The 16,054-nt window shown below is 37.0% G+C and overlaps 1 protein-coding gene across 6 annotated transcripts in view; it reads right to left on the reverse strand.

The window, feature by feature from the left end:
- Nucleotides 1–16,054, reverse strand: part of Tor1aip1 (torsin 1A interacting protein 1) — a 26,493-nt gene continuing 10,439 nt past the window's right edge. For 5 of the 6 annotated variants that reach the window (XM_070034344.1, XM_070034342.1, XM_070034346.1 and 2 more), the window contains 7 exons: nt 15,367–15,408; nt 14,300–14,386; nt 10,895–10,948; nt 9,634–9,675; nt 8,634–8,702; nt 4,686–4,742; nt 1–2,680 (listed from right to left, as the gene is read on the reverse strand). In XM_070034344.1, the coding sequence (XP_069890445.1) occupies nt 1,893–2,680; nt 4,686–4,742; nt 8,634–8,702; nt 9,634–9,675; nt 10,895–10,948; nt 14,300–14,386; nt 15,367–15,408 (1,139 nt within the window). In that variant the 3' untranslated portion in view covers nt 1–1,892. The remainder of the gene's footprint in view (nt 2,681–4,685; nt 4,743–8,633; nt 8,703–9,633; nt 9,676–10,894; nt 10,949–14,299; nt 14,387–15,366; nt 15,409–16,054) is intronic. The other variant, XM_070034345.1, reaches the window with a different exon arrangement.

A 16,054-nucleotide genomic window follows, 5' to 3' on the forward strand; every position in this document is an offset into this window, starting at 1 on the left:
TTCCATCTTTTTTTCTTTCTTTTTATTGTGAAAATACCGTACAGAGGGGTTACAATTGCATGGGCAAGGTAATGAGTACATTTCTTATCAAGCATTGTTGCCTCCTCCTTTGTTTCCCCTTACTATCCCTTGGATATACTCTTAATCTGACTTATGTAACTGTAAACCCTCTGTACATCACCTTTATAGTAATAAAAAAAATGCATGAAAGGAAAGAATGTACTTGTAAATGGCTCCCATTCTTTGGCCTATTTCTCCTAGCTAAAGACATTAACATTGTTCAAGTGTAAAGGAAACATTTGAACTAATTAAAGAAAAAAAAAGGGTTATAAATAAATTTACAAGAGTACAAATCAAAAGGTAAATTTATTTAAATTACTAAAATAGCTTTTAAAGTCTTTACACATCAATTGCTACAATTATTTTTTGAAAGATATAAGATATTACTTTAAAATTATTTAGGTCAGTGAAACACTTAATAGAACATTTCATTCTCCATATAATATGCATGTACAAAATAAGCTTCTTCAAAACAACTGTTTTACAATCCTTTATAAATCAGATGATCTGAGTTCTGGTAGGAACAATACAATAAAGGGCATACATTTATGAATATTGGTAACTTTAGTGGTAAAAAATTTCTACCACTAGTTCTAAGACCCTCAAAGGGTAACTTGTGAAGCCAATGACTGGCTCTAATACTCTAAAACAGTATTTTCATTTAAATGCCTATAGACACAATTTAAAAAAACAAAAACAAAAACAAAGTGAATCCGTTATGGATTGAGCTCATGCATGTTATTCAAGTGCTTGACCATTGAGCTACATAGAATAAAGCAAACCAAAGCAAGTAGCAGACAGAGGGTTCACTATAGATGCAAAGTCACAACTAAAATACTATAGGAATACAAAAATACAACTAACACTCTATGTATGTGGTAAAGTTTGCTCTCTTTTTGGCTTGAGGCACTCAATGAAATTTATCATGTGCATAGTTAAGTCTTTATATTTGTTATGGAGTGTCAAAACCAAAACCACAATCAAATCAGACTGTAACAAGTGAGCAAGTAGAAAATTAGCTCAGGATAGCTAAAAAATGGCTTATCAATATGAGAATGTATTTCTTTAAAATAGTAACTTTAGGTTATATACAAAGTAAACTGAATTTACCTGTTTTAAGAGACAAATCAGGAAATACATTAAATCTTACCATAGATAGGTTTTAAACCCCCCTGGGATGATGAAGACTTTCTTAAAGGAAAACAAAAAGATCCTTACAGAATTTACCACAGTAACAGTTCAGATAGATATTTTGACTAACTTACCACTCAGTTGCTTATTGTAACATTTTCTCTTGGAAAATATATTTTTCCTTTCCAATTCCACAATTTCTCTTTTTTCCTCCTCCCCACACTCCAAAAACAAAGGAAAAAAAATCTAAACACACATTCAAGATAACCTTTCATTACTTTTGTTCCTATAGCAGAGCTGCTAATACAATACTTAAATGGTATAGAAGAAAACCTATGGTTACAATGAGGAAGCTGCCTTACTAATAAAAAAATCTAAAAATTAGGGATGATTCAGAAGAAAGGAGCTTAATCTTTTTCACTGGTTACATCAAACCAAGAATGATTCAGCCCAGAATCAAAATAGATCCTCTATGGGATTGTATATAATTTACACTCTCCTAAGTACCCTTAACATAGCTCTTAATAGAAACAGAGAAATAATTCTCTCATTACAGACAATTAGGTTGAATAAATGATTTAGTTTCTGTACAAAGAAACTAGTTCTCAAAAAAAAAAAAAAATGCTGCGAATTCTGTCTGTAGTTAGAAAGTGTAAAAAATTCTCAGAACCTGAGACATGATTTTTCTCTCCTTTTCTCCCTTATAAGCAGATACCTCTTTTCAGAGCATTTTCAGGTTGCACAGGCAGAACTAAGTGAGAAATTCGGCTCCAGAGCCCATTCAATTTGTCCAGGTCCATATGATTGTAGGAGCTGGGTGTGCTAGAATCGATGAACTTGACTTTGAGGAAATCTCTCACTTTTTCTTCAATTTCTTTTAGGCCTAGGCTGGTTCCAAGTGTTTTGTCTTCTAACAAGACAGTTAGGACTAAGGCTACATCTTTGAAGGCTGCATTTTCGTGGTCACAATATTTGTAGAAGATCAGAGCAGAGCCTGCAGGCAACGACTCAAAGCGGTGTACCACAGCTGCATTCTGGCCATTTCTAAATCCATTGGTCAGTTCCCGATCTACTTCTAGTTTGACAACATCACTGTCCTGAGTAGCTTTGCCTGTTCCATCAATTCGAATGGCGCGGACACTACGGAAGGAAGAATAGGCATCAGCAATTTGTTCACTCAGACACTTAAGTGCTTCTTCCGCATCTTGGGCAGCTGTGAGAAGCAAGATCGCAGGCTGAGGCCGAGGATGGGAGCTGTTAAGATGTTTTTGCAGGAACGTTACACTTCTTTTCCACAGCTTCTCGTCTTGACCTTGATACTTAGTCATAAGTTGGTTCATCTGGTTTTGGAATTCTTGAGCAGCAGTGGTTTTTACCTCAGGAGTATGAATGAATGGAAACATCCAAAAGGCAAGAACAACTACTGCACAAAGTAGCCACCACCGCCATTTCTTGACAAAAGATTCATTTTGGGGTTGTTCAACCACTTCTGTTCACAAAAGAAAGAAATGACAGATAAATATCATTTTCTAAGATTCAAGGGTAAGTGGCTTGTCATTTTCAATCACATAGATGGAACTGAACCAGGTACAGAAAGACAAATACCACATGAACTCCTCACTTGCATTCAGAATCTAAAACTGTTGCTGATCTCAGAGTTGAGAGTAGAATAGACTACCAGAGGCTTGGGAGAGTAGGAATATAAAATGGGTGGGGAAAGGTTGAGCAACAGGTACAAGACAGACAGGAGTAAAATGTTCTGGTGTGGTAGTGTATAAAAGGTGTGCCTTAAATAATGTTCTGGTGTGATAATGTATTACGTATTTTATAACAAATTAGAGAAAAGATTTCTGAATGTTTTCATTATAAAACAATGATAAAATAGCCTGCCGTTGGTGACTCACATCTGTAATCCTAGCTACTCAGTAGGCTGACATCTGAGGATCACAGTTCAAAGTCAGCCCAAGCAGGAAAGTCTGTGAGACTCTTATCTCCAATAAAACACCAGAAAACCGGAAGTGGTGCTGTGGCTCAAGTGGTAGAGTGCTCACCTTGAGCTGAAGAGCTGAGGGACAGCGCCCAGGCCCAGAGTTCAAGCCCCATGACCAACAACAACAACAACAACAAAAATACCTTAGGAGACAGGTATGTTTAGTCTTCTAATATACAAGTATCAAAACACCATATGTATCTATAAATATGAATGATTTTAATACTTTTAAATACTAGTGAAAATTGATTTAAATTTAAAAAAAAGAAAAGCTTTTTGGGAGTACTTAACCTTAACTATTATCAAGGGGTCTAAAGACCAAAAATGTGAGAATCACTTGGGGGGGGGGGATCATGGGGCTTGAACTCTGGGCCTGGGTGCTGTCCTTCAGATCTTCAGCTCAAGGCTAGCATTCTATCACTTGAGCCACAGGGCTACTTCTGTTTTTCTGATTGTTTTATTGGAGATAAGAGTCTCATGAACTTTACTGCCCAGGCTGGCTTGAACCATGATTCTGAGATCTCAGCCTCCTGAGTAGCTAGGATGTCAGGCATGAGCCACCAGCACCCGGCTGAGAATTACTATTTAAAAAAATTTTTTTTGCCAGTCCTGGGCTTGAACTAAGGGACTGGGCACTGTCCCCAAGTTTTTGTTTTTTTTTTGCCAGTTGAGGGGCCTGAACTCTGGGCCTGGGCACTGTCCCTCAGCTCTTCAGCTCAAGGCTAGTGCTCTACCAGTTGAGCCACAGTGCCACTTCCAGCTTTTTCTGCTATGTGGTGCTGAGGAATCGAACCCAGGGCCTCATGCATGCAAGGCAAACACTTTACCACTGAGCCACCTTCCCAGCCCTGTCCCCAAGTTTTTGTTCAAGGCTAGCACTCTGTCACTTGAGCCACAGGCTGAGGAATCGAACCCAGGGCTACATGCATGCTCGGTACCACTAAGTCACATTCCTAGCCCTCACTATTATTTTGTAGTACTCATTCAGGAGATGTAGGCTATAGGAATAAAAGAAACTTGTCTTAAGGCAAGGTACATGAGGTAAGTGTTCCTTACCTGTGGATTTCAAAATCCATAGCCATCCTCTTAAGCCCTGTTATAAGCTATTCTTCTAATTCAGTATGGTTCAGTTAATGGTTATTTATAGATTTAGTTATTTTTAATTTTAGGTCTTAGAAACAATAAAGGGAAGGGGAAAACTAGTTGCTGTTTCATGAACTTAGTCCACAAAGAATTTCACTGTTAGTAAAATACATACTATTTCCTTTGAAGTACTTAAAAGTATGATTCTTCAAATAGCATTAAATCAAACTGTTGTAAACAGACATTTAAAACAATTATGGATCACCAATTTAAACTTTTTTTAAAAACTTTTTTTGTTACTATAAAGGGGTTACAGTCAGTTAATGAGTACATTTCTTTTTGGACAATGTAACCCCCTCCCTGCTCTTTTCCAGTCCAATTTCAAATTTTAAAAATCAGTTACTGAACAGATAAAACTTACGTTGGGTAGAGGCTGGAAAAGATTGGTTTCTGGGCTCCGATTTCTGCCTGCTATCATCTAAGATAGAAATAATTTTAAAAGATGGTCAATTTATGTTCTTAATTTGAGCATTTATTTCTAATGTAGAAAGAAAATAGAAATTCTATTAGGAGAAAAAGCAGAGATTAGCTACAAGCAGAAGAAAGGTCCATTCTACTCAAAGTTCCTTGAGACACAAGATCTATGTAGTGATCTAATACAAAGCACACAGTTAATACTCAAAGTTGAGAGAAAAGCCTTGAAGCTTATTTAATGGAATTAGTACAATAAATAACACCATCTAGACAATGCTTATAGATTCTGTAAGAGGAGGAGGTGAGAAAAGGAACACAATGTGGACTATGGATTAGTAAACTATCTGGGTATGATATTTGCATATGAAAATCTTTTTTTATTTTTTAGGTCCGGTTGTGGGGCCTGAACTCTGGACCTAGACGCTGTCCCTCAGCTCTTCAGCTCAAGGCTAGCACTCTACCACTTGAGCCACAGCACCACTTCCGGCTTTTTGCTTATGTGGTGCTGAGGAATTGAACCCAGGGCCTCAAGCATGCAAGGCAAGTGCTCTACCACTGAGCCACCTTCCCAGCCCTGCATATGAAAATCTTAATCCTTAGTATTTTCTACCTTAAACTGATTCAAATGCTTTTCTTGGGGCTTCTGACCATCTCCAATATCAGTAATATCTGAAAAATCATATCAGAAAGCATTTCCTAAGTAGGAACTGGTGGCAGTGTTTGTAATCCTAACTACTTATGGACTGAGATCTGAGGATCAAGGTAAAAAAACCAGCATAGCAAAAAAAAAAAAAAAAAAAAGTGTGAGACTGTCTAAAATAACCATCAAAAAGCAGGGCTGGAGGTGGATGCTGGTGGCTCATTCCTGTAATCCTTGCCTGTGATCCTCACAGTTTCCTGTCTAGGCAGGAAAGTCTGTGAGACTCATCTCCAATTAACCACCAGAAAACCAGAAGTGGAGCTGTGACTCAAAGGGGCAGAACACTAGCCTTGAGTAAAAAAGCTCAGGGACATCACCCAGGCCCCAAGTTCAAGCCACATGACAAAAAACAAACAAACAAACAAACAAAAAAACAGGGGCTGGGAAGGTGGCTCAGTGGTAGACCGCTTGCCTGAGGCCCTGGGTTCGATTCCTCAGCACCACATAAGCAAAAAGAAAAAAGCTCAAGTGGTAGAGCGCTAGCCTTGAGCTGAAGAGCTGAGGGACAGTGCCCAGGCCAGAGTTCAGGCCCTACGACCGGACCCAAAACAAAACAAAACACACACACACACAAACAAACAAAAAACAGGGGTGGAGGAATGGCTAAAGTGGCAGAGTACCAGCTAAACAAAGAGTAGAAGCCAAGTGAGTTTGAGTCCAGAACTCCAGTACTGCCACCTCTCCACGATTCCAATTTCTGGTAGTAGTCTAGTAAGTGTGTTTTAGGTTTGTGGTTTGTAAAATTCTTAAGTATTTTTCTCCAAGTCCATCAAAACTCGTCCATTATTACTTTAGAAAATAAAAACTACCCTAACTTTTCTTTTTCCCCTCTCATGCAGGTTTTTTAATGTCTAAGAGAAAGGAAAAGGAAGGCGAATGATCACATTGGTACGACCTACATTTACTGGTATTGCCATCCATCTGGAGTTTTGTAACTTTTGTATACGTAAAAGATCTTCCTGGTGGACCTTCCTAGTGTTTATCAACAACTTTAATGTGAGAAACATTGGACTAAATTGGAGGAACAAAATTAGCACTACCAAGAAACAGAAATAGCTACATTTTTTTGGTCATAAGATAAAACCCCAAATAAGACAAAATGACATCAACACTAATTCTAGGAGACATATTGGTTTTCAATTACTAATTTTGCTTAGGATACTTCATTATTTAGAAATTTCTAAGTTAGGCCATCAAAGTTGCAACTGTATTATTAAACAAATACTAAACTATAAAAAAATTCCAAACTTATCAGATTATCATATTACATGCCTGCAAAGAACAATGATAAAAATGAAAATGCTATGAAGTATTATTTTACAACAACACTTGATGAGTCTATTATGAATTATGCATCATCACTCATAAGTAATTTATGGTACACAAACATACCCTTAGCACAGCATATACACTGCTGAGGCAAGACCCTGGTGGCGGATCCTGGCCTATAATCCTAGCTCTCAGGAGACTCTGAGATCTTCAGATTAAAGCCAGCCAAGCAGGGAAGCCATGACACTGTTTTCTCCAATTAACCAACAAAAAGAGCTAGAAGTAGAGTTATGGCTCAAGTAGAAGAGTGCTTGCCTAAAGAAAAAAAGCTCAGGGATATGGGCTGGGAATGTGGCTTAGTGGTAGAGTGCTTGCCTAACATGCATGAAGCCCAGTACCCAGAACAGACCCTCAGTTCAAACCCCAGGATGGGAAAAAAAAAAAAAAAAGTTCAGGGATCATGCCTAGACCAAGTTCAAGACCCAGAAACAGCACACAACACCCTGTCCTCCCCACTGCTAAAGGCACTGAAAAGTAAATTGTTGCTCTTATTAAAATTAGTACAGCCAATAACAAATTCTGAAACCAAATATTTCTGTTGTTTTTTTGAGATAAGATCGTGCTGTATTACTCAGGTTGCCCCTGAACTCACAATCTTTCCTATCCCCGAAGCCAGGATAGCAGGCACATGCTGCTACATCCAATTGAAATAAATCTTTTTTTGTCAGTCATGGAGCTTGAGCTCCCTGAGCTCTTTTGCTCAAGACTAGCACTCTACCACTTCTTGTTTTTGGTGGTTAGTTGGAGGCAGGAGTTTTATAGACTTTCTTGTCTTGCCTGGCTTCAAATTGTGATCCTCAGAAATCTCAGCCTCCTGAGTAGCTAGGATTACAGATGTAAGCCACCAAGATAAAGACCAAGCTGAAAAATACACAACAATTGCTCTATAGAAGTCAAGAATAGAGAACATGAATCCTTCATAGTTACTAACTTTTAGCAATATGTTAAGAGTACATAAATATTAATGTGTGTGATAGGTCTTAAAAATTATGTAAGCATTATAATAATCTAAAGGCACTAATGTTTATAAAAATAAGAAAATTGAAGTTCAGGGCTGGGAAGGTGGCTCAGTGGTAGAGCGCTTGCCTTGCATGACTGAGGCTCTGGGTTCGATTCCCCAGCACCACATAAGCAAAAAGAAAAAAAGCCGGAAGTGGCGCTGTGGCTCAAGTGGTAGAGTGCTAGCCTTGAGCTGAAGAGCTGAGGGACAGTGCCCAGGCCCAGGACTGGACCCCCCCCCCCCAAAAAAAAAAAAAAAAAAAGAATTGATGTTCACAAGAGTTAAGTGACTTTACCAAGCTTTTTCATTTAATAAGTGGAAGAGTTAGGACTGGAGAAAGGAAGACAGACAGAACCTGGAGTTAGAAGATTGCCAAGAGTTTAATTTCATCATCAAATATTCATTGAAATGCTATAGGATTGTCAAGCCTATTACCTATCTTCCATTGTTTTTCCCAGACCACTTTTTTTTTTTTTTGTCAGTCACGGGGCCTGAACTCTGGGCATGAGCACTGTCCCTGAGCTTTTTCAGCTCAAGGTGAGTGCTCTACCACTTGAGCCACAGCACCACTTCTGGCTTTTTCTGCTTATGTGGTGCTGAGGGATGGAACCAAGGGCCTCGTGCATTGCAAGGCAAGTACTCTACCACTGAGCCACCTTCCCAGCTTCCCAGACCACTTTCTATACTCTATGACCAGTCCTCTGCCGCTAGTCCAAGCAAATGGAAATGACTAAACCAGAAAGAAGTCATAGCTCTTCTATTAGTGAAACCACAAGTGAACCAAATGCTTATTTGAAATACTAAGTATTTTGATATGCTAGAAAATTAAGAAAAATACAGCAAGTAACAGCAATTTAACTACTTACTTGGGATCCTACTCCTCATTCTCGTGGTTTGTTCCCTCCATTCCTGGGGGTTTTTTTGATATCCTGAGCCTGAAGCAAATACATAAAAATATCATTTTATATTTTTGAAAAGTCTATACACATAGTCTTGAGTAACATAATAAATCACCAGAAAGAAAGAAGGAAGCAGGGAGAAAATCAATGAAAGTAGTAGCTTCCCAAGTAAGAGACTTTTTTTTTTTTTTTTTTTTGGTCAGTTATGGGGCTTGAACTCTGGGCCTGGGTGTTGTCCCCTCAGCTCTTCAGCTCAAGGCGAAGAGCCACAGCACCACTTCTGGTTTTCTGGTGGTTAATTGGAGATGATGATAGTCTCATGGACTTTCATGCCCAGGCTGGCTTTGAATTGCTATCCTCAGATCTCAGCTTCCTCAGTAGCTAGGATTACAGGTGTGAGCCATTGGCACTCAGCTACAAGAGACATTTTTTCACAGGATGTGAAAAAAATCACTAAAGATGCACCCTTCCCATAACAAAACAGCTAGCACATAAATATATCAGAAAAAAATTGTTTATAAGTCCTTTGATCTACGAGGCTAAAGATTTCAATATTATTTAAGAAGTTACCCATTTACCTTTATCAGTAAATTCCTTATGGTAAATCAGACCTGAATAAATTATATATCACAGCACTACTATGTGATATTAAAAAAGCAAAGAGCCAGGCATTGGTGGTTCATACCTATAATCCTAGCTATTCAGAAGGCTGAGGGATGAGGATAATGAGGTTTCTAGCCCTAGCAGGAAAGTCAATGGCACTCTTATCTCCAATTAATCACAGAAAAAGTGATGCTGAAGCCCAAGTGGTAGAGTGCTAGCCTTGAGCAAAAGGAGTTTAGGGACAGCGCCCAGCACCAGGAAAAAAAAAAAAAGCAAAAAGGGAAAAAGAACATATTGAGTTTTTTTGTTGGAAGGCAGGGTTAGAACTGACTGACAAAAAGAGAACAGACTACCAAACACTTACTCAACACTGAAGGTTGTTTATCAAGAGTTGTAAAGTCTTGACCTGAAACAGAAAAGGGAGATCACAGCTCATTTGAAAATGAAAACAAAAATGATGTTGTAAAGACATTTTGCTTACCACAGACACTATAAATAAAATCACACCTTCTTCTGACCAGCCACAAATATACAATATAGTTAATATATTTTTCCCCTTTACTAAAAAATATCCAGAAATTAGACAATGACAAGTATTCAGCATTAAGATCATTACTAGCAAAATGAAGAATTATAGACCAAGGATATAACAATAGCAGAATACCTGCTTTCTTAGCATGTGTGAGACATTACATTTGAGCCCTAGGCAAAACAAAAACTGGAAAACAACAAAAAGCCCCCATGAAGTGTAACAAAACAAAAACAGGCTAAGGATATTCAATATTCACACTAAATGTTGTAGATCCTATTTTCCCTATTTTATAATTAAAGGTAAACATATTGTTAATGTTTCCCAAATTACTTCTCTGAAAATACTGAGATACAAATCCAGGCAGCCCCAAACGATATATCATATAAAGTACAGAATAGTCCATATGATATATGCAAAGTAACAATGCTACTTTAAGTTGTGAAGTGGTATTTAAGGATAACTCTAAGATAATGCAAGGGGATAATTTAAAAAATGACATTACAATTAATTCAGGAATATCTATCTGTTAACCTACTAGAAACAAAATATTGACTGTAAGAATGGCATGTACCTAAGACAAATGAACACTTCTTAATTTTTTATTGTGAAATGAACTTGAGAAAAAAATGGCACACATGCATTTTTATATATTCTTTCATAAAATACTAAGTATTTTTTTTAAATAGCTGATTTATATATGTAGTTTGTGTGTGTAAGTGAAGATTATGGTTTGAAGCCAAATTCTGATCTCCAATTAACTACTTGAAAATGAAGTGGAGCTGTGGCTCAAAGTGGTAGAGTGCTTGACTTGAGCAAAAAAGCTCAGGGATAGTACGTAGGTCCTAAGTTCAAGCCTCACAATTGACCAAAAAAAAAAAAAATATATATATATATATATAAATCAAATAACAAGAAATAAAGTTTGGGCATAGAGAATAATAACTCAAGAAGTGAAATCATGAATTAGATATTGGGTAGCATTTGTTTTACTTCATTTTTTAGCATTCACTAGACCTCTTTTTTATTTATATTAAGCTGTAAAAGATCTTAAAAATTAATAGTGCTGACTATGCCACAGGTGACTTACACTTACTTTGTGATAACCTCCAAAATGATTCTGCATATTGATCTGATGACCTGGTTTGAACTAAAAAAATAAATGGAAAAGTATAAGACATATTTAAGTGCCTATCTTACAAGTGAAAAATGAATAATCAAAAGAGCAAAAATGAACCACAGGGAGGTCAACACTCAATTTTTTTTTTGTCGTCGTGTGGCTTTAACTCTGGGCCTGGGCACTGTCCCTCCCTCAGTTCTTCAGCTCAAGGCTAGCACTCTACCACTTGAGCCACAATGCCATTTCCAGCTTTTTCTGTTTATGTGGTGCTGATGCATGCTAGGCAAGCACTTTACCATTGAGCCAACTTCCCAGCCCTCAAGTAAATACTTTTTAAAAGTTTTTAAAGAATTATATTTTATCTAAAAAATTAGCTAATTATGGAGCTAGGCACTGGGGGCTCATGCCTGTAATTCTAGCTTCTAAGGAGGCTGAGATCCAAAGGATCAAGACTGAAGGCCAGCCTGGGCAGGAATCTGTGAAATAACATCTCCAAAATCACTAGTAAAAAGCAGGTCTAGGGGTGTGGCTCAGGTGGCAGAGGATCTCCACAAACAACAAAAAACCCACGTAATTATGCTTTTTCACTAACTTCCAGGTAAAGAAAAACAAAAGTCAAGATATATAACATAGCATAGAAATAATTAAACCTTTGGGATGAAAAAAATCTCATGTTTACAATAATGGGTCTTCTTAAAATTATTTATTTACTTATTTTTGTGCTATTCCTGGGGCTTGAACTCAGAGCCTGGGTACTGTCCCTGGGTTTTTGGGCTCAACATAAGCACTCTACCACCACTTGAACCACAGCTTTATTTCCAGTTATTTTGGGGTAGGTAATTGGAGATAATCTCCTGGACTTTTCTGCCGGGCTGACTTTCAACCACATTTTTAGATCTCAGCCTCCTGAGCAGCTAGGATTACACATGTGAGCCATCAGTGCCCAGCTTAAAATTATCAACATCTATTTTGCATTAATAATTTTGTAAGTGGGAAATACCTTATGTATTTTAGTCTACTCTTCGTAGAAGCATATTTTTTCATATAAATGTGGAACTTATTTGTTTCAATGTGGTTAGATTGTTACTTTACAAACAGAAGCATTTAACACAAAAGTGTGATGGCTAATTGCCACTTTAACACTATAACATGTACTACCCAAAGCAATATATTAGGTAATGTGTTGTGTATATTGTAGAACAAAAACAGACACTTTAAATGAAATATTTTCTTTAGTGCAGTATTTTCTTCCTGAATCAAACAATGGATCTTCTGTACTATTTGGCAATGACTGGTCCAGAAAATAGCCTTGGAAAACCAGGATTTTCCCAAATATGCCTCAACACTCAGTTCTTCATCTTAGATTTTCTTCTTCATGTGGGAATGTAGACTTCACTATGTCACTGGTACTTATTATAGAAAAGAGATCCCAAGACCTAAACTTTATGTAGTTCCACATAGCTTTATGGTTGGTAGCAATAGTAGTGAATGGTCACAAGAATGGCTTAGTGTCTAAGTTTTAGAGTTTTATAAATATATATATATATATAGTATTAGTAACAGCACTTAATTTGAATGTTTACTATGTACCAGGTACTCTCTAAGTTCTCTGTATACATGAATTAAGTTAATCCTCAAAATAACTCAGATGACCAAGGAAAACAGAAGTTACACAGCTATCTGAGGGCATACATCTTATAAGTTGAGAGAGAAAATTGGGGGTTTCTGGCTCTAGAGGTTGTATTGAGGTATTAACCACTAAGTTGGAGTTGTTACCTATCTCCTTTTAGATTTCTCTGTCATAAAAGACTGGAAGCTGGGTGGGATGATGCAGGAAGGCCAGACTGGGCAGCATAGTGAGAACTGTTTCAAAAACCAACTCTCTGGCTGGTATGGTGGTTCACACTTGTAATCTTAGCTACTCTGAAGGCAAAAATTGGGAGGATCACTATTCATGGGTAGCTCAGACAAAAGTTTGAGAGATCCCACCTCAATGCACACCTGTCATCTCAGCTATGAAGAAAGTGTACATAGAAGGAATATTAACACAAGCTGGCCTGGACAGAGAGCAAGACCTTGTTTGAAAAATGATAAAAGCAAAAAGTGAAGATGTAGCTCAAGTGACAGAACACCACAGGCTAGGAAGGTGTTCTACCACTTGAGCCACCCCATCAGTTTTTTTGGGAAGATTGGTTATTTTTGAGATAGGGTTTTAGTTTATGGCTAAGCCAGCCTGGGTGTTACCCTCCTATTGATGTTTCCCTGGGTGATTGGACAGGTGGTTGCCACTGCACTTAGCCATTCTATTTCCCCTTGCTGGGATGGCAAGTCTTGATTGAGAGAAGAGCTAGCTGTCCTCAAGCTTTCATTCCTGATCTCTGCATTCCAAGTAGCTAGGATTATAAGCTTAAGCCATGCTGTATGGCTCATCTAGAATTCTAAGCTTTAAATAAGTATTTTTGCCTCTATTCAGTGAACACTTTCAACTGAATAAGTTTAAAGGTAAGTTCACATATAAAATTATGAATTTTACTAATCCAGAGAAAATTAAAGAGTACTAAAACTAAATATCATGGCTGATAGTTGTGACTAATGCCAATATGATCAGTTTCTCTATAAATTAAAAACAACAAATAACTCTTCTAAGAACAAAAATATTCTACTTTCCATAAATGGTTGAACAGATTTAAAGTAATTTTTCTAGCTATTGTGGCATTATAATATATAATTATACATCACAGAAAGCAGCAATTTTAATAAATATTAAAAGTATATAACATAAAACATTTTAATTTTTTTGATTGGTCATGGGGCTTGAACTCTGGGCCTGGGTGCTGTCCCCTGCGCTCTTCAGCTCAAGGCGAGTTACTCTACAGCTTGAGCCACAGCACCACTTCTGGTTTTCTGGTGGTTAATTGGAGATGAGAGTCTCATGGATTTTCATGCCGGGCTGGCTTTGAATTGCAATCCTCAGATCTCAGCCTCCTGAGTACCTAGGATTACAGGTGTGAGCCACTGGTGCCCATCAACATTTTAATTTTGAAGGTAACTTTTTTTGTCAGTTGTGGGGCTTGAATTCAGGGCCTGGGCATGGTCTCTAAGATTTTCTGCTCAAGGCTAGTGCTCTACCACTTAAGAGCCACAGCTCCACTTCTGGTTTTCTGGTGGGTCAATTGGAGATACGAGTCATAGGCTTTCTTGTCTAGGCTGGTCTGGACTGCGATTTTCAGATCTCAGCCTCTTGAGTAGCTAGTATTACAGACATGAGCCATCAGTGCCTGGCTGAAGGTAATTTTTAAAAAAGAAAGCCCAAGGATATTTTTACATTTTAACTAAAAAGATAAGTCTATAAAAAGTCATATGTACATAAAGTAATGTTACCTCTAGACTCAATCGAATCCCTGGATCTGATCTTTGAAGTAGTGGCATCACTGTTAGAGCTGTCTTGGTCATCATCTTCAGTTTCTCCTAAAAGGAAGTAAACAAGATACTAGTGTCTTTATTCAAATGCTCAAAAGATCCATATTAAACAAATAACCCAACATTAAAATGAAGGCTCTCAAATTATTAATATAGAATTGCTACGCATTATTGCTTACTATTTTGAATCACATAGTTCTAAATGTATCATAATTGAATCCATTTATTTGGTGCTCTCCAAGGCACATTATTACTTTCTAAACAAATATTCAGAATATGTAAAATATTGTATTCCAAGGTTTTAATATAGAGTAAAAAATGAAAAGCATATTCAACAGTGAGAAACTTTCCTTTATGGGTTGTAAACTATTCTGTGCAATTAAAGTTAGATACAATTAGTATAAAAGTATGTGTCTCTGTGTCCACACAGACATTTCTGTATAAGTGACTAATCTCAGATCATGTTGTTTTAAAAATAAACTAACTTTCCATCTGTACAAATGTAGACTAGTTATGAAAAGGTGGAAAAGCAGTTATTTTAATGCCATTATTAAAGGCCAGTACATGTCACAAGCAACAAATATTAGCCTTGCTTAAGATTAACTCAAATAGGGCTGGGAAGGTGGCTCAGTGGTAGAGTGCTTGCCTTGCATGCCTAAGGCCCTGGGTTCGATTCCTCAGCACCACATAAGCAAAAAGAAAAAAGCCGGAAGTGGCGCTGTGACTCAAGTGGTAGAGTGCTAACCTTGAGCTGAAGAGCTGAGGGATAGCACCCAGGCCCAGAGTACAGGCCCCATGACCGGACCCAAAAAAAAAAAAAAAAAAAAGATTAACTCAAATAAACAAAAAGATGTTTGAAATGTACACAATGGCCCCCATTATGCTTTGTATCCAATTTTATTCTGACTTATTGTAACAAGATATGTATATCTTTTTCCAGAAAAAAAGATAACATTTACCTGCCAAAACTGCTTCAATGAAAAGAAAAAGACTTAAAATATATTGTCTGATAGTTAAAATGAAAATACCTTCTTCAGAGAAAATGACCTTCTGTTGGGCACTGGCATCTTCTAAAAGACAAAAACATAAACCAAAAGCTAAAACTTTGCAAGAAGAGCATCTTCTTTAGAAAGATACCATAAAGATCTAATAACATTTTTCTTTTGTTAAGAATCTAAAAATATTTATTTGCTTTTGGCTATTTCAGAAGTAAACTAGATACAAACTAGAATACAAAATATTTTCCCATCAGTTATAGATCTGGCTTGTACTGTAAAATTTGTGTGTACAGAAAACATTAAAGTCTACACCAACAAATACCCCAATCCTATAGGTTTATATATTCTCATTTTCCTATGCCAGATTTCTCAAAAAGGAGAAAAACTGACAAATCAGGCCTCCTGAGTACTATTGTTCCAAAGAGTAAACTTTTTTAAAAAAACATCTTGTTTTTTGTTCCACCAGGGCCATCAATATAATTGTTTTTCAAAGCAACAGAGAATGTGAACCAAGAGAAGTAAGTGAAACATATGAAATTTTAAATTTTTCCATCAATACTTTTTTTGAAGTGATAAGATGGTAAATCTAGAATAAAACAAAAATTCATCTTAAAACAAAAAAAGGCATTAGAGAAAAGTATGGCAGAGAAAGAGATTACATGACATAGACCTGACCCAATATTGTCTTTAGTCATCTTATGCTAAGTAAAAAGAAATA

This window comes from Dipodomys merriami, unplaced genomic scaffold (genome assembly GCF_024711535.1).
Source record: "Dipodomys merriami isolate MVZ:Mamm:240054 unplaced genomic scaffold, mDipMer1.0.p SCAF_24, whole genome shotgun sequence".
NCBI classification, from domain to species: domain Eukaryota; kingdom Metazoa; phylum Chordata; class Mammalia; order Rodentia; family Heteromyidae; genus Dipodomys; species Dipodomys merriami.